The 19,812-nt window shown below is 41.6% G+C and overlaps 1 protein-coding gene across 2 annotated transcripts in view; it reads right to left on the bottom strand.

Moving 5' to 3' along the window:
- Positions 1–19,812, bottom strand: part of LOC126175459 (proton-coupled folate transporter-like) — a 254,716-nt gene that overhangs the window by 40,971 nt on the left and 193,933 nt on the right. For both annotated transcript variants that reach the window (XM_049922264.1, XM_049922263.1), the window contains one exon: positions 4,297–4,380. In XM_049922264.1, the coding sequence (XP_049778221.1) occupies positions 4,297–4,380 (84 nt within the window). The remainder of the gene's footprint in view (positions 1–4,296; positions 4,381–19,812) is intronic.

Here is a 19,812-nt window from a genome sequence, read left to right as displayed (position 1 = left end):
CTGGATATTGATTCAGAATGGTTCTGGCATTGAGCTGTCTACAATCACCACATGGACCCCATTCATTATTCTCTTTTGGGACCATGCAAAGTGAAGATGACCATCTACTGCTTTATGGGTGGCAGACTCCTTGTGCAAACATTGATGAGAATTCCTGCTTAACTATCTTAAGTTTCTGGGGTGTCAACAGGCAGTGTTGAGCATGAAGTGGCGGTCCAGGTGTATTCAAAATATAGTGCACCATCAAGTGCTGCACAGGTGCTAGTCTTGGAGCCTCATACATGATCTCCAGGAACTGTCCGAGGAGCTCTATATATGGAGAAGCTCCAATGATCATCTGTACTACTGTGACTTACTAGGTTGGTAGTAGTGTCAAGAAGGCATCAGTCATGGAGATAATGTAGGAGTCTACAAAACAATGAAAACTCTGCTCCAAGTATGAGGTGCTTCACATCTGCTACAACAAACTGCCATTCAAATTTGCACCATAGGCCTAAGTTTAACACTAATGTGACACAGTCACATGTTACAATTGCAGAACCATTGGCAGTGAAAAGTCATTACAGCTGCCACATGGCAGATGGGCAGATGGATATACTCTCATGTCAGCACCTGTGTCTACCAAAAACTGTAACTTTGTTGTAGTCACTAGCTGCCATCTGGAGAACCAGTGGCCATCATCACTGACTTCCTGCTGAGTTTCCCTCTCCAATATGGTGGGCTACATTTTCATGCCTCAGAGCTATACTGTTGGTAGCACCAGCAAACACTTGTTGATGAAGATAAGCAGCTGCACTTTCCCAGTGAGTGGTGGCAAAGAGACTGGCGACTAGCTGTCTGGGTTCTTAATGCAGCACCTTGCAAGGTGAGCTTGGCAAACTGTGCTTGAAGCACAGTGACAATGTTATCTGCCTAAGGCTGTGCAATGCACACAGACTGACAGATTTCTGCTATGCAGTCTGCAGTTTGCAAGAGTGCATCTAGACCACTGGCACAAACTGTTGACATCTTCTGCATGTTGGGTGGCTGGCACAATAAGCAAATATTCTGCATAATGTTGTCACTGATTGCACTGCTTGCTAATGTACGCAACTGGCATAGAAGCTGCAATGGCATGTGATCGCCTAGTTCTTCAGTGCAGACTAGTTTCTCCAATCTCTTCACCTTGGAATGCAAAAGCCAGGTAACAGGACAAGTACCGTAATGATCAGTGCTCAGAGGTGACACCAGAAAGTCTTGCACTTCTTTGGCAATTCTTCACTGAGCACAGCAACTACATAACTGTAATGCATGCCATCTGTAGTTACATGCGCTAGCACAAACTGACTTTCTACTTGCACAGAGCACAGTGTGATATTCTACTGCCAAAATGGCAACAGCATTACTGTCATGGGAATAATTACTGCACCAGTAGAGACACCTATAGATGGTGGCGAGTCCGACATTGTGGAGTTATGGTGAACTGGGACATGGAAGATGCATGACGTGGTTGACATAGATGTTCATACTTAGCGAGATGTGCCATGATACTTAGCATTAGTGACCAGTGATTTTCACATCAATGAGCATCAAAGATCACACTGGAGTCACCAATTGTTGCAGGACTAGATAATTAACTTTATTGCAACATACAATGTGTAGAAGTATGAAACAAGAATTTCCCTATATTTGATGCTAGCCATTATAGACCACTTCTGCAGTGCCATCTGTTTCCTGTAATGGCTGATGACAAATGTTAATACACATTAACCCAAGTCCCATGCATAGGTATCTGGTTCAAACCTGTAAACACGTCGGGTTTTGTGCCTATGAACTACAATATGCAAATAGCATTTGAAGAAAACTGCTGCAGAATCACACTGAATGCTTGTCAAGGCTTTCAGTGAACATGTTCTTGGGATAACACAGTTTTTCGAGTGATTCAAAAAATACAAAAGTGGTGATTTTTACGTGAGAAACGATGAACAGGAAACCACAAAAAAGTTTGAAGACAACGAATTGCAGGCCTTGTTGGATGAAGGTGAGACTCAGACTCAACAGGAAATTACATAAAAATGCGATGTAGAAAGCCATTTCTCTTCAGTTGAAAGCTATGAGAAAGGTACAGAAAGTGGGAAAATTGGTTCCACGCGAACTGAATGAAAGACATCAAGCAAATCAAACAATCACTTGTGAATTGCTGCTTGCCAGATACAAAGTGAAGTTGTTTCTCCACTGAATAGTGACACGTGATGAAAAATGGATATATTTTGAGAATACTAAGCTTTATAACTCATGGGTAAATACAGGCAAACCATCGACATCCACTGCATGACCAACTCACTTTGGAAAGAAGACAATGCTCAGTGTTTGGTGGGATCAGAAGGGTGTCATCTATTATGAACTGCTAAAACCTGGTGAAACAATTGACACTGATCATTACCAATAGCAAATCATGGATTTAAATCAAGCATTACATGAAAAATGACCGGAATATGGAAAAAGGCAACACAAAGTCATATTGCTCCAAAAAACTGAGCACTACCAATAGCAAATGATCGATTTAAATTGAGCGTTACATGAAAAATGACTGGAATATGGGAAAAGGCAACACAAAGTCATATTGCTCCATGATAGCACCCCATCACACACAGCAAAAGGGGTCAGGGAAATGATTGAGGCATTCAGTTGGGAAATACTAGGGCATGCGGCTTATTCTCCTGAATTGGCTCCATCCGATTATCAACTATTTGCATCACTGGGACACGCTCTGGCTGATCAACGCTTCAGTTCATATGAAAATGTATGAAAATCGCTCACTGACTGGTTCACTTCAGAGAAGAACTGTTTTTTTTGGCATAGCATTCATAGCCTGCCGGAGAGGTGGGAGAAATCTATAAATAGCAGTGGAGATTAATTTGAATAAAATATTGTTTATCAGATTCAAACAACAGACATGTAATTATTGCAACCAAATTCCAGTTTCATACTTCTGTACCTGGTAACAACTAAACCATAACTCATATGACTCCATTACATAGCACATTCAACAACAGAATAAAACAAGTATAAAACAAGAGTGAAAATATACGTCAGTGGCGGTGCAAAAGATAATCATTAAAAATAGTTATCACCTGTGCATAGCACTACACTGCACATAACACTGCACTTCAATATTTTCAGTACACTGAGGACAATAATTTACTGACAGTTAATGTTAAAATGGTAGAATTGCTGGCCAGAACTTCCCTTTAGAAGACAAAATGTTGAATACTGCTGTTAAACAAACATAAAAGTGGTGACATTATCCTAGGTTTTGGAGCTATCAACTCCTTTCTCTGGAAGGGGAAAGGGGGTGGGTAATGTTAAAAAGAAAAAGTAGGTTCCTCAGACCCCAGGATGCAAGGAATCCACCAGTAGTCAGGACTGCCATGAACAGCCTATCTCTTTCCTCTCCTTGAGGAAGGAACTTATAGCTCCAAAAGCTAGGATATGTCATCACCTTTGCTTTGATGTATATCTAATGACAAACTAAACATTTCAGCTCCTACCTTGCACAGTTCACAATTACATAGTGCACCCCTTATAATTTGTAACATGGGTTATCCATATTTTTCTCCCGTGGAGGCGGAATGTTTGCCAGTGTCTCATCAAGTAACAAAAAAATGAATGTTGTGATGATGATGATGATGATGTTTGGTTTGTGGGGCGCTCAACTGCGTGGCTATCAGCGCCCGTACAATTTCCCAACCTTTGCTCAGCCCAATTTCGCCACTTTCCTGGATGATGATGAAATGATGAGGACAACACAAACACCCAGTCATCTCGAGGCAGGTGAAAATCCCTGACCCCGCCGGGAATCGAACCCGGGACCCCGTGCTCGGGAAGCGGGAACGCTACCGCGAGACCACGAGCGGCGGACAAAAATGAGTGTTCATCAGAGTATTGACATGATCGGTATAGTAATAACAGAAGTGATTTATGACCACCGAAGTAGTAGCAGAACAAGCCGGAATAAGTGTGGCCAGATATCTTGAAAGAAAACTGAATACACTCTTTCCCACTGAAAACAGATCTACAGATAGCAATCTATTTTTATATAAATAAATACAAAATTATGTTGTAGACCACTGAGAGTGCCTAAAGTAATCAGGTGTTATATAACATAAAAATGTGAACTTTGTTGTAAAAGTACAGAAATCTAACTTAGTACTTAAAGGTGTTCAGAGTATAGGCTGGCATGATAATTCCTAGTAATGCCTGCAAACGTGCCAACAAGTAACTAGTACCATTTTTTTCTTACATTTACACACTCACCTACTTCACTGGGTGGAACAGTCTTAGACATTGTTGACCTTATAAGTGATGTACAGATTCCTCCAAAAGCATTAGCCAGTGCAGCTGCAAAATAATATCACTCTATAATGTTACGTAAACAAGTACAATTGTTTTAGGTCTTTGATTGCATTTCTGCATTCAATTTATGAATAGCATTTAATAAAATTGTATTACAGTCAATTAACACTTGCCTGTTCCAAATTCCAGGATGGAATAAAATTAATTTTCCACCTTCCACACAGTATGACAAAAATTATGCTTTCCCAATAGCTATTTATTAAATTTTTACAAAAAATAAATGGACATGAAAAATAACATTTAGACATATTTTCTTCGGCCCTGCGAAAGGAAGTAACTTCACAAAATAAACCAACAGCCAATGCACAAGAATAAAGCATTGTAAAGCCATGCTCCCCCCACCCCCACCCCCACCCGCCACTGCCACCCCCCAAATATTTTGTGAAAACCTATAAAAACATCAAATGTGTTTTGTTCTTTGTTGTAGATCAACTAACAATTTAAAACTATCTTGCAGAGAGAATGAAGTTATGCAAATTTTTTGGCAGTAGAAACTTCAGAATCAGAATTTTATTGTCTCATTATGTACATATATAAATCACTGATTTAAAGTATAGGATACAAATAAAGTAACTGAGATACTTACCATAAGTCAAAAAATCTGAAATTAATCTTAATTTACTAAAGTCTTTAAAAATTTATTACAGTACTCTAACAAAGAAATCTTCATCCTCCCTACATATTTCATGAGTGAATAACAAAGTTTTTGTGCTATGTAATTTTATCTTCAGTAAACCTAGTTCCATCCTGTGGCAGTTTTCACTTTTTATAAATTTTCATAGCTGTGTACTGAGGAGCCTGGGAGTAGAATTTTAATTCATGATATGGAAATATGAAATTATCTTTGTTTCATGTGTCATACATATGTTAAAATTGAGTCTCTAATTATGAGAAATTTCAGTCAAACAGTCCACAAATGTGAATAAACAGAATAGTTAAAACTTTTAAATCTCTGAATAAAGGTTGACACAAATCTCTAAGCTTAATACTACATTTATTTTTAATAATAGTTTTTGAAATAATAATATCCTATTAACAATACTTGCATTCCCCCAAAAGATTATTCCATATCCCACAATTGATTGAAGAGAATTGTGGTAAACAATTTTCCTAGTGTTCATGCCACTTGTGTATGACAGTACTGTCATTGTGAATGAAAGACTGTTTAGCTTGTTTGCAAAGTTCTAGCTTATTCGAGAGGACCGGGATCAATTTCTACACATATCTCCAGGAATTTGGCACAATCTGATTCATTAAGTTCATGATTTCTATGGATTATTTGAATGTTATGTGATTTTGATTATTTAATTTTAACTGAATTAGTTTTTTTGTGTTTAGTTTCAATCTATTTACATCAAACCAACATTCTATACAGTTTAGGGTATCAGTGACTCTCGTGTTCTGTGGTCTCACTACCAATGAGTACAGATGTGTTGTCTGCAAATAAAATTGAGTGGAATGTTACATTAAAGGTAAATCATTTACATAAAATGGAACTAGGCCTAAAATGCAACACTGTAGTACTCCCTGTGAAATAATTTTCGATTCTGAGAAACAACTTCCTATACCTGGCATTACAACTAACTTTTGCTTTCTATATGTTAAATATGATCTCAGTCATTTTAAAGTACTGCTGTTTATTCCATATTTTTCTAATTTATGGGACAGTAAAGAGTGGTTTACACAGTCAAAAGCCTTTGTGAGGTCACATAAAATTCCTGTGCCTTTTTGGGATTTTCCAGAGATACACAAATTTTCTCAACAAATTTGTTGATGCCAGATATTGTACTCTTCCCTTTCTGGAAACTGAAGTGATTTAATGTGATCATATTATATTTCAGTATGAAATTTTCAATCTGCATTGCAACAATTTTTACAAATACTTTTGAGAATACTGGGAGAAGACTTACTGGCTGGTAGTTACATATTCCTTTGAGTCTTTCTTGAATAGTCACTTTACTACTGCATACTTTAAAGCACCTGGGCAGCAACCTTCTTCAAATGAATTATTTATGATTTCAGATAGGGGTCCTGATATCATACTAGAAACTACTTTAATTACCCTAGTGAGTATTTCTACTTTCGTTCGTAGGGGATAATACTACTTTTTCTACATCTTTAGGTATAATTCATTCAAATTTAATTACAACTTTCATGTTACCCTGATCGAATCTGAAGAGTTGGACATTATCTTGGCAACCTATTACATCAACATCTGATTTTCATACATTTATGGAAAACTCATTGAAATATTTTGTTAGTTCTGAAGAATTTACAATGGATTTGTCACCTATCTTAATTTTGGAGATGTGTGGACTGCCACCTATGACACCAAGTTCAGATTCTATCACTTACTATACCGCATTTGACTTATTTGTAAGATACAGAATGAATTTTGTGTTTCTCATTGCTGCCTTTACTGCCCTTCTAAATATGAGGGGGTACCCAAAACAATCACAATTATTTTTTAAAATCTATTTATTTTCATATTGTTTACAAAACAACTTTAACCCCTTCAAAATAATCTACATTGCAACTAACACATTTGTCCCACCAGTGCTTCCACTCTTCAAAGCATTTTTTTGTAGTCATCTTAAGAAATAGCTGACAACTCCTCCCTTTCTTTCTTTTTTTTCAGTCTCGCCAAATTGGTGTCCTTCCATGTCCTTTTCATGTGTGTAATAAAGAAAAAGTTGGACAGAGTCAGGTCAGGTGAGTAAAGTCCACTGGGTAATGAAACCATGCTATTTTTAGCCAAATACTGCCTCGCAGAGATGTCTGCGTGTGCATGTTTGTTGTCATGGTGGCAGAGAGATCTGTCCCAAATCAGGTCCTTTTGATGAACACTATTGTACAATCTTCCTGGAACTTCCAAATAAAAGATCTGTTGACAGTCTGTGGGCAAAAGCTCTTGAATTTTTTCAATATTTTCGTTGATTCGGACAGCTGATGCACATCCAGAATGAGGTTCATCATCAATTGTCATGTCTCCATTCCTAAATTGGGCAAACCACTTGTACACTTGAGTTTTTCCCATAGTGTCATCTTGGTAAGCTCTTTTTAACATCAAAACAGTTTCAGCAGCATTTTTGCCAAGCAGGAAACAAAATTTCACAGCTGCATGTTGTTCACTTAAATTTGCCATCATAAAAAATTAAACACGAACAAATCAGCGCTAGCAAAAACAATCACTGCAGATGAACAGAACAAGTCAGGTCAACAACACAGGCATCACTGAACTAGCAATGAGTTATACTGTACATGCTTAGAGGCAGAAATGTGTACTACAAAAGCTCTGCAATGTTATTCCTCTTTTTTTCTTACACTTTTACACCTTTCCACATGGTTTATAAAAACTAAATTTTTATTAATTTTCAGATCATTATATAACTGTCTTTTTTTCCATTTGACAACAATGAAAGGAAAGGATAGATTGCTACTTACTGATGTTAAGTTGCAGGCAGGCACAATTAAAAGACACTTACACATTAGTTTTTGCCACAGCCTTCATCAGAAAAAGAAAGAGAAACACATACCATTCATTCACACATGCAAGCACATCTTATGCACAATTAACGCCAACTCCTGCAGCTCGGATCAAGAAGGCATCCAGGTTCGAGTTGCTGGAGTAGGAGGTCATGTGTGTGTGAGAGTGTGTGTGTGTGTGTGTGTGTGTGTGTGTGTGTGTGTGTGTGTGTGTTGTGTGGGTGGGTGGGTGCGTGCGTACGTGCGTGTGAGATGTGCTTGCCTGTGTGAATGAGTGATGTGTGTTTCTCTTTCTTTTTCTGATGAAGGCTATGACTGAAAGCTAATGTGTAAGTGTCTTTTAACTGTGCCTGTCTGCAACTTAATGTATCATCCTTATGGTAAGTAGCAATCTATCTTTTCCTTACACTGTTGACATTCCAACCTGGACTTTCTATTGTTTTTCACTTGACAATTTTATACCAGCAATTATCCATTTCAGTTGCTTATCATTTTTATGGCAGACCGTAGGTGGAAGTATTTAGTAAAAACATGAAAAACACTATCAAGAAATCTGTCATAATTTTTGAACTTGTAGTACAATGATCCACTGCCCAGTTTACTTCTTCATGAGTACAACAAAACAAGTTTCTATTTTCCTTACTCAGGCATCATTTGATGCATGTTTTTCTAATGCCTGATTCATTTATTTTTGGTAGATCCAAAAACAGTGCAGAATGATCACAAATACCTAAATCAATGCAGTACTCTTTGTATGATCAAATGAATAAGTTGTCAGAATGTTATTTATACAAGTTGCAGTTTGTTTACTCTCTCTAGTGAAATCTGTGTAATTTAGCTTAAGCCCATGAAATAGATCAATAAATTCTGTTGATTCTCTGGATTCATTTATTATGTTTATGTTAAAAATCAGCAGCTATAATAATCCTTTTCTTTTCATCTTTCATTCACACAAGCAAGCACATCTCACGCACATATGACACCACCTCCTACAGCTCGGAGCAGTATTTCTATAGTTTCTATATGAGACTCCTTAGTTTACACACAAATAGTTTGTTTACTTCTTTACCTGAGGTAAGGAATTCTATACTGCTACTTTCAAATTTGTCCTCATCATTTAGAAAATTAAAACCATCTCTTACCTTAAATGTTAAAGATTTTTTAACTAGTATGTAGCAAACCCAATTAATTTTGTTACTTCTATAAAAATTACTGGCTACAACATAGTTCTCTAATTTATTAAGAATTTCAATGCAGACTTTTGTTTGTCAATGTTCATTTGCATGAAGGACTAGTCTATTTTTTCCTCCTGCTCAGAATATTTGTAGATCTCAATTTTTGCTTCTCTACCCTTTACATGTTTCATAAGTAAGCCATTTATGTTTAAATCCATCAAAAATGTGTGTTTGTTTTAACAATAGATTTACCTTTTATTCCTTTAAACTGTTTGTCACCCCTATCACTCACTATGTTTATAATTTTGCATGTGTCAATAAACATCTTGCTGAATTTTGCAGACCCTAACCTGTTCAAATGTAAGCAATCCTGTGCTATGCAGTCAGTGGTTATCAACTTATTTGGATCTGCAAATATTGTTTTTAGACTGTTACACTGTTCTCTGAGACTACAATTTATTTTGTCTATACATTTGTCACTCACTGATTTTCTATGGACAGTGCCATACTGTCGCTGTTAATGCTGGAAATATATTTTTCACTGTTTTAATCAAATTTCATTAAGAAGTTTCTTCATATGTTAATTTAGTTGATGAGTTCCTGTCCCTGGATGAACATGGACTCTCCGTCTTAAGGCTACTACATTTTTAAGCACAGAATCTCCAATATTAGAAATTCATTTTCAACACATTTTTGGTACTCTGTGTACTGTTTTTGTAGTTTCTGTTAGGCCACTTATATTTATCTGCTGGTTTTGTATAATATTTGTTATTTGCAGTGTTGCCAGTCCCAGGTTCTATCACATTTAATACACAAGGTTTACAACTTTGCTTCCGCTGTTTGCCAATAGGTGGCAACAATGGTAAATAGCGGTCGAAAGAAACAGATCGCAGACATCAGGCAGTTAGCTTGGACTTCAGTCAGCATAACCTCATTCAAACATTAGTCGATTTGTGTCTGCATCATAAAGCTGTTCTTGGTTGAAAATGTCAGTTTACAAGCCTAATTCTGGTCATTGGCAGGAGGTGTTACTGTTTTGTTTCAGTATGAGGAAAACAGCAGCTGAGTCTCTCAAGCACATATAGTAAAGATGCTATTAGTGAAAGAATGTGTTGTGAGTGGTTTCAACACTTCAAGAATATAGATTTTAATGTCATAGACCAGCACAATGGTGGAAGAGTGAATGTTTTTGAAGATGCAGAATTGGAGACATTGCTGAGTGGAGACTCACATCAAACTCAAGAAGAATTGGCACGATTAGTGGGAGTGACACAGCAAGCCATTTTGAAACATCTCAAAGCTATGGACATGATTCAGAAAGAAGGAACTTGGATCCCTTGTGAGCTGAAACCAAGAGGCGTTGAACGGCATTTGTGTGTTTGTGAACAGTTGCTTCAGAGGCAAAAACAAAAGGTATTTCTGCATCGCATTGTGACCAGGGACAAAAAATGGGTTCATTATCCCCTAAACGCAAAAAATCATGGGGATATCCTGGCCATACTTCCACGTCGACAGCCAAACTGAATATTCACAGGTCCAAGATCATGCTCTGCATTTGGTGGGACCAGCTCAGTGATGTGTACTATGAGGTGTTAAAACGAAGTGAAACCATCACAGGTGCTTGTTATCAAATATAATTAATGCATCTGAGCAGAGCATTAAAAGACAAATGGCCACAATACAGTGAGAGGCACGATAAAGTGTTTTTGCGGCGTGACAACGCTTGACCCCACATTGCAAAAGAGGTCAAAATGTACTTGGAAATGTTAAAATGGGAAATACTAGCACCCCGCCATATTCTCCAGACATGCTCCCTCCAACTATCACATGTTTAGATCAATGGCACATAGTCTGGCTGACCAACACTTCCAATCTCATGAAGCAGTCATAAATCGGATATATTCATTGATCACTTCAAAAGATGAAAAATATTTTGACGCGGGATTTGTACACTGCCCGAAAGATGGGAGAAAGCAGTAGCCAGTGATGAAAAATACTTCAAATGATACGTGTGTGTTAGAACTTCAAGTTTAACACATATATTTAGGAACGACACAACAACACATATAAGTCACAGAGTAAGTTGACATGTGTATTCGTTAGCATTCGAATAAGCACTGAGTCCCAGTCTAGCGGCCGCTGCTCGGCTGGCTGCTTAGGTGGCGCAGCTGCTGCATGGCTGGCAGACAGCGCCACACGTAGAGGACACGCGTAATTGCGCGGCGGCACTTTGAATGATCGGCGAGTCACAACACTTTTCTCCCCTTTGAAATTGTTGCACTGGTCTTGATGGAGATGCCCTGGAGATGGCTAACGTCCATAGGCATTGTTTGACCCGCCGTAAAGTCTCGAGGAGGCGGCTTCCCGTACGGATGGAAGTGTCCCCGATGATAACGGGTCGAGATGACAGGAGACGTAGGGGTCAAATCTGCTGGGGCCCCATGCACCAATCTGCCCATTGTGGCAAGTCCAGTTGATATGACAGGAGACATGGGCGATGTGTCGGCATCCATTGGAGGAGGAGGCAAGTAGATTTGCTCAGACAGAGGATGGTCCTCTGGTTCCTGTATGGACACGTCTCCTGGTGGCGTCCGTTCTGGTGCTGGCATCGCGATGACGGTGAGAGGGCTGCGTTGTGAGTATTGAGAGATGCCAAGATCCTGAGCATCAGGTAGAGCCAAAGGTGGTGTGGCGGCATTCGGAACAGGCGTTGCTGGCACCCGAGGCCGAAGCTGGTCCGAATGACGCACTGCAACACCCGTGTCTGTCTGGATTTCATACAGGCGTCTGCCACGGTGTCTGAAGATGCGGCCCGGGCTCCATTTTGGCCGCCTGCCACATCCCCGTACCCAAACGAGGTCGTCGGCGGTGAACCGGCCAAGTGAAGGCACCCGCGGCCGTGAGGTGGGAGGCCGCAAAAGATGAAGTAGCGTGCGGGGCTGTCGGCCATGTAAGAGCTCAGCCGGGCTGTGGTCGCCTATGGGGGTGAAATGGTAAGACGCCAGAAACTGGAGAAGCGCCTCATCAGCAGCAGAAGAAGTCAGAAGTTTCCGCATCTGAGCCTTAAATGTGCAGACCATTCGTTCAGCCTCACCGTTGGATTGTGGATGGAACGGCGGGGCCATGACATGCGTAACGCCGTGACGAGCACAAAAATCTGCAAATTCGGAAGAGGCAAATTGCGGACCATTATCAGTAACAAGAGTAGAGGGGAGGCCTTCCAAAGAAAAAATGCGGGCGAGAGCACTGGTGGTTGCCGCGGTGGTAGGTGACGTGCAACGTACAATGAAAGGAAAGTTAGAGTAGGCGTCAATTACGAGGAGCCAATAAGTACCTAAAAAGGGTCCCGCAAAGTCAGCATGAATGCGCTCCCAGGGCTTCTCAGGCGAAGGCCACAGTGACAAAGATGACATCTGGGCAGCGGCCTGTGATGCACAAGGGCCGCAGGCAGCGACCATGTGTGCTATTTCAGAGTCGATGCCAGGCCAGTACACATGACGGCGCGCCAGAGATTTTGTGCGAGACACACCCCAGTGCCCGTGGTGAAGGAGGTGCAAGACCAAAGCACGCAAAGACGCAGGTACCACAACACGCGTCGAAGCATTGTCAGTGGAGAGGAGGATAACACCATCCCTAGCCGTGAGGCGGTAGCACAAAGTGTAGTAGTTCCGCAACGGATCAGAAGTCTTAGCGGACGGGCGATCTGGCCAACCCTTCTGAATACAGCGTAAAACCCAGGAGAGGGTAGGGTCAGAACCCGTAGCAACCGCCAGCCTGTCCCCAGTGATGGGGAACCCGTCCACAACCCACTGCTCGGCAACATCCAGGTGGAAACACAAAAGTTTGTCCCTATCGAATGCCTGATCAGGACCCATGGGAAGGCGAGACAGAGCATCAGCATTCGCATGTTGAGCCGTTGGCCACAAATGAATCTCATAATTGAAACGGGACAAGTAAAGAGCCCAGTGCCTGAGGCGGTGTGCAGCCTTGTCGGGAAGTGACGTTGATGGATGAAACAAGGAAACAAGTGGTTTGTGATCCGTAACAAGATGAAATTTTGAGCCATAGAGAAAAGCACCAAACTTATGAAGAGCATAAATGATGGCCAAAGCTTCTTTCTCAATTTGAGAATACTTTTGTTGGGCATCCGTGAGCGTTTTGGAGGCATAAGCAATGGGTTGTTCCAAACCATCAGAAAAACGGTGCGCAAGGACTGCCCCAACCCCGTATTGAGAGGCGTCTGTGGCAAGAACAAGATGTTGGCCAGGTCGATAAGTAGCCAGGCACGGGGCCTGTTTCAGCATAGTCTTTTATTTCTGGAAAGTGAAAAGGCACGTTTTTATGCAACAGGCGATGCAACGGCTGAGCCACCGAAGCCGCAGACGATAAAAACTTGTGATAGTATGCTATTTTCCCCAAGAAAGACTGCAGTTCCTTAACAGATGTAGTGCGAGGAAGGGCATCGATCGCAGCGACAGTTTGTTGAAGCGGACGAATACCATCCTGAGAGAGTTGAAACCCCAAGTACATGATAGAGGCCTGAAAAAATTGTGATTTCTGAAGATTACACTTAAGACCGGCAGTCTGTAAGACATGAAAAAGTGTGCGGAGATTTTGAAGATGTTCGTCAGTGGTGGAGCCAGTGACAACAATGTCGTCCATGTAATTGATACACCCAGGAACGGGGAGCAATAATTTTTCCAAGAATCGCTGAAAGAGAGCAGGGGCACTAGCAACCCCGAATGGCAAGCGTTGGTATTGATAGAGGCCGAAAGGCGTGTTAAGGACCAGAAACTGCCGGGAAGCAGCATCGAGAGGAAGTTGATGATAAGCTTCTGACAGGTCAATTTTAGAAAAATACTGGCCTCCAGCAAGTTTAGTGAACGGTTCTTCAGGACGGGGCATAGGGTAAGTGTCGATGAGGCATTGAGCATTTACAGTGGCTTTGAAATCGCCACAGAGATGAATATCACCATTTGGCTTAGCAACTACAACAACAGGAGAGGACCACTCACTGGAAGTGACAGGAAGCAAGACCCCTGACGCAGTGAGACGATCCAACTCCCGTTTTACCTGATCACGAAGGGCCACAGGAATGGGCCGAGCCAGAAAAAACTTAGGCCGAGCAGTGGGTTTGAGCGTGATATGAGCTTAAAAGTCGTTTGCACGGCCTAACCCAGGAGAAAAAAGGGACAAAAATGTCGTCGACAAGGAATCCAGTTGAGCATAAGGAATAGCGTCAGAGACAATATTGACAGAGTCATCTATGGAGACCACAAAAACACGAAAGGCATCGAAACCAAAAAGATTTTCTGTGTTGCTCTGGTCGACCACAAATATGGGAACAGTGTGAACGACGGATTTGTAAGATACCTCAGCATTAAACTGTCCCAAGAGAGAAATCTTCTGTTTATTGTACGTCCGTAATTGCCGAGTGACAGGGGACAGGAGTGGAGAACCCAGCTGAAGATACGTCTGAGAATTAATTATAGTGGCAGCAGAACCGGTATCCACTTGCATGCGAACATCTCGACCAGGGATTTGGACAGTAAGGAATAACTTCCCTGAAAGGGAAGAAGTGCAATTGACAGACAACACAGAATCAGAATCAGCGTCATGTTCATGAACATCATGTATGCGGTCGGATTTACAAACGGAAGACACATGACCTTTCTTTTTGCAATTGTGACACACAGCCCAATGTTGGGGACAATCCTTGTGTGAATGTTTCGTAAAACACCGCGGACATGAAGGAAGTTGCCGGGGGTTTTGCTGCAGTTTCTTAGCGGGTTGTTTACGGCTAGGCCGAGACTGCGCGTGGGAGCACACTGCGGCCACGTCGGCCGGCGGGGACATGCCGCACACATCAACAGCGCACAGAGGTTGTATTTCCCCGACATCACCCCACGCTTCTATTTGCCCCCCAGCAGCGCGAGAAATTTCAAAAGACTGCGCAATGGAGAGAACTTCATCTAGAGTTGGATTCGCCAACTGAAGGGCATGTTGCCGAACTTCTTTGTCGGGCGCCGACCGGATAATAGCATCCCGTACCATGGAATCGGCATAGGATTCTTTGTGAACGTCAGTAACAAATTGACACTTTCGACAGGCCGTGAAGTTCAGCAGCCCATGCATGATAGAATTGATTTGGTTGTTTTTGACAACGATAAAAGGCAACACGAGACGCTGCCACATGTGTTTGCTTTTGAAAATAGACAGACAGAAGTGAGCACATTTCAGCAAAGGACAAAGATGCAGGATCCTTCAAAGGAGCCAATTGCGACAACAACCGATACATTTGAGGTGAAATCCAGGAAAGGAACAGAGACTTACATGGTTGTTCGTCCATGACATGAAATGCCAAGAAGTGCTGTCGAAGACGTTTTTCATAATCAGACCAGTCTTCCGCCGTCTCGTCGTAAGGAGGAAAAGGAGGTATAGCCAACGACGAGAAACGCCCCGCATTTGACGCCGCGATGAAATTGCGAATTGCCGCTGTTAGAAGCGTTTGCTGTTCAAGGAGATTTTGCAAGACTTGCTCTACAGTAGCCATGGAACCCTGTGAGTCAACGGTGAAAAGGAAAAATCCCATCCTCGTCACCAATTGTTAGAACTTCAAGTTTAACACATATATTTAGGAACGACACAACAACACATATAAGTCACAGAGTAAGTTGACATGTGTATTCATTAGCATTCAAATAAGCACTGAGTCCCAGTCCAGCGGCCGCTGCTCGGCTGGCCGCTTAGGTGGCGCAGCTACTGCATGGCTGGCAGACAGCGCCGCACATAGAGGACGCGCGTAATTCGGCGGCGGCACTTTGAATGATCGGCCAGTCACAACAATGTGTAACCAATTTGATTCATTAAAGCCTCAAATGTTGGGGAAAAAAATGGCAGAAGCAAAGTTGTACACCTTGTACCACTGCAAAATGAAAGACAACATTCAAAAGTAATGGCTCTAAGACAGTTAATCTGCTCAAGAACTCTGAACTTCTGCCAAGGCTGACTTGATGGTCAAGAGCTACAAATAAAGTTGGAAAAATGATACAACGCAGTGAAGAGATGAAATGACTAAAACAGTATAGCTCAGAATACAATGGAAAGTGCAATACTGAATAGTGAGCTTTTATAACCATTAATTCTTTCCTAAGGAAAAGAGGAAACATCAAAAACAAATATATATGAGTAATCTAAAGAGAAACTCTAGTCACTGATGGCTCAAAATAAGGAAATAATAATAACACAGGTTAAGTAAATGAGAACTTTGTTGTCACTATTTCTTACCAGTTTAGCTTGTTCACTGAATTGTGATATTTTTAGCCAAGATGTAACATTCAAACTGAGCTTCATGAGGGCACTGCCTTTCTCATAAATACTTAAGTCCATTGTTTTCTTCCAAACAAGAGTTGTTACGTACACACAAAAATGAATAACTTCTAACACATTTCTTTGTGACCTTGTGGTTATTTGTTATCACTGTGAAAGAGTGTGGATATTTTAAAAATATCATTTTGTGACTTAACATTTGGCAGTAACATTACAGTTGTATGACTACATTAATATCATCATGCCTTGAAATGAGGGACATTCTACCCAAGATCCTCCCAAACCATCCTAAAGTGATATTCTGTTACCCAACCAACCTACACACATCCTGGTCCATTCCTAAGCCACTCCCGCTCCCAAACCCTTGTCACAGGAATCATGTCTCTCTGGAAGAACCAGGTGCAGGTCCTGTCCAGTTCCACCAACCCACCACTTCCTACTGCAGTCCTGTCACAGGCTTTCCTATCCCCTCAAAGCCAGGACACCTGTGAATGCAGCCATGTCACATACCAACTCTACGGCAATCACTGCAAAGGCTTTCATTTAGGTATGACAAGCAACCAGCTGTCCACCAGAATGAATGGCCACTGCCAAACTGTTACCAGCACAAAGCTGACCACCCAGTGGCAAAACATGCTCAATTTCAGTGACTGCTTCACAACAGAGGCCATCTGGATCCTACCCTTCACCACCAGCTTCTCTGAACCACGCATGTGGGAGTTATCCCTGCAACACAGCCTTTGCTCCCAAAACCCTCTTGCCCTTAATCTTCATTAATTTACTGTTCCCACACCATCCACCCAACAGCTTTTGCATCCTCTGTCCTGTCAACTGCTCCTAATTAATGTCTCAATGTCACCTTCACTGTGAGCCACAGCCCACCAGCTCTGGCAGCCATGCATCAAATGCCTAGTACATGCACCTGCCACCCCTTCCTCCCCCACTCCTACCCAGCAAACCTGCTGCCTCCCTCCAAGCTGCTAGCTACCCACCTCAACCCCTCTTCCTGTCTTTCGCCTCTCCCTTCCTCTACCCAACCAACCCAACCCCCCTCCGCTACAACTTGTCCATCCGGCTAGCATAATGTATGGGTACAGGAATATGTGTGTGTGTGTGTGTGTGTGTGTGTGTGTGTGTGTGTGTGTGTGTGCACTCTAGTTTGGAGAAGGATTTATTCCTCAAGCTAGCAAATATCTTTTTTTCTTTTGTGTGTGCTTGTCAATCACTTTACGCTATTCAGTGAGTTGTCTCCATAACTCCTAAATTATTTAATAGTATAATTTATTTCTAAATTCATCAAACAGTTCTTAGGATTCAGTGTGAAGTTGGAATAATTTCTCTTTAATTTTTTGAATAATCACTTTTAAAAGTGCCTCTAGGATTGATAATTTAACCATACAGTGTATGCTCATGAGCAAGAGGACACACAAACTGATGACATTCTTTTATACCCAAAACTACACTACTAGCTGCACAAAAAAGAAAGGCAGATGGTGAATGGGTATTCATTGGACAAATGTATTATACTAGAACTGACATGTGATTACATTTTCACACAATTTGGGTGCATAGATCCTGAGAAATCAGTACCCAGAACAACCACATCTGTCTGCAATAATGGCCTTGATACGCCTGGGCATTGAGTCAAACAGAGCTTGGATGGTGTGTACAGGTATAGCTGGCCATGCAGCTACAACATGATACCACAGTTCATCAAGAGTAGTGACTGGCGTATTGTGATGAGCCAGTTGCTCTGCCACCATTGACCAGATGTTTTCAGTTGGTGAGAGATCTGGAGAATGTGCTGCCCAGGACAGCAGTCGAACATTTTCTGTTCCCAGAAAGGCCCGTACAGGACCTGCAACCTGCAGTCGTGCATTATGCTTCTAAAATGTAGGGTTTTGCAGGGATCAAATGAAGGCTAGAGCCACAGGTCGTAACACATCTGAAATGTAACATCCACTGCTCAAAGTGCCGTCAATGCGAACAAGAGGTGACCAAGACGTGTAATCAATGGCATCCCATACCATCACGCCAGGTATATGCCAGTATGGCAATGACGAATACACGTTTCCAATGTGCGTTCACCGCAATGTCACCAAACATGGATGCAACCATCATGATGCTGTACACAGAACCTGGATTCATCTGAAAAAATGACATTTTGCCATTTGTGCACCCAGGTTCGTCATTGAATACACCATCGCAGGCGTTCCTATCTGTGATGCAGCGTCAAGGGTAACCGCAGCCATGGTCTTCGAACTGATAGTCCATGCTGCTGCAAACATCATCAAACTGTTCGTGCAGATGGTTGTTGTCTTGCAAACGTCCCCATCTGCTGACTCAGCGATCGAGACGTGGCTGCATGATCCATTACAGCCATGGAGATAAGATGCCTGTCATCTCGACTGCTGGTGATACGAGGCGATTGGGATCCAGCACGGTGTTCCTTATTACCCTCCTGAACCCACCTATTCCATATTCTGCTAACAGTCATTGGATCTCTACCAATGCGAGCAGCAATGTCACGATACGATAAACCGCAATCGCAATAGGTTACAATCTGACCTTTATAAAAGTCAGAAATGTGATGGTATGCATTTCTCCTCCTTACACGAGGCATCACAACAACGTTTCACAAGGCAACACTGGTAAACCGCTGTTTGTGTATGAGAAATCGGTTGGAAACTTTCCTCATGTCAGCACGTTGTAGGCGTCGCCACCAGTGCCAGCCTTGTGTGTATGCTCTGAAAAGCTAATCATTTGCATATCAAAGCATCTTCTTCCTGTCGGTTAAATGTCGCGTCTGTAGCACGTCATCTTTGTGGTGCAGCAATTTTAATGGCCAGTAGTGTAAAACAGGCTATCTGGGAAGTAGGCTCCATCAACTAATCACTGCAACAGTCTTATTCAGGAGCCATAGATATGTGCATTACAATGACTGTTACTTTGATTTAAAATATATAACTAAATTTAGTTGTGAACAATGCAAGGTGTTTTCAAATTCACAGCAAAAGCGGTCAGTGTTTCTGGCTACCACATGGACGGCTGTGAATGATTTTTCTTTGTAAATGTTAACTAAATAGAGTACAGTCTATGTGTTCTACACACGAGCCCCTCCTTATGGATATATTATGACACATCCCTCAGTTTGCAAGATATTGCCCACACTCCAGTATCATAGAATTGTTGTTTAGTGTAATTATGAGCAAAATCATAATAGCCACCACAAACAACTGATTGAGTGACTACTGAATCAGTATGACAGAAGCACAACTTTGCCATCAGATATGTAGAGACTGACTAACACAACACAACTGAGAATGTCACACTGAAGATAGAAATAGGTAACTGTCAAAAATAACTAATGAATTGTGGATACATTTCATATGATATTTTGTGAGAACAGGCACATCATTATAATAAC

The sequence above is a fragment of the Schistocerca cancellata genome, chromosome 3 (assembly GCF_023864275.1).
Source record: "Schistocerca cancellata isolate TAMUIC-IGC-003103 chromosome 3, iqSchCanc2.1, whole genome shotgun sequence".
Classification (NCBI taxonomy): Eukaryota; Metazoa; Arthropoda; class Insecta; order Orthoptera; family Acrididae; genus Schistocerca; species Schistocerca cancellata.
The sequence above is the reverse complement of the archived record's forward strand: the minus strand, read 5'-3'. Positions and strand labels throughout refer to the sequence as shown.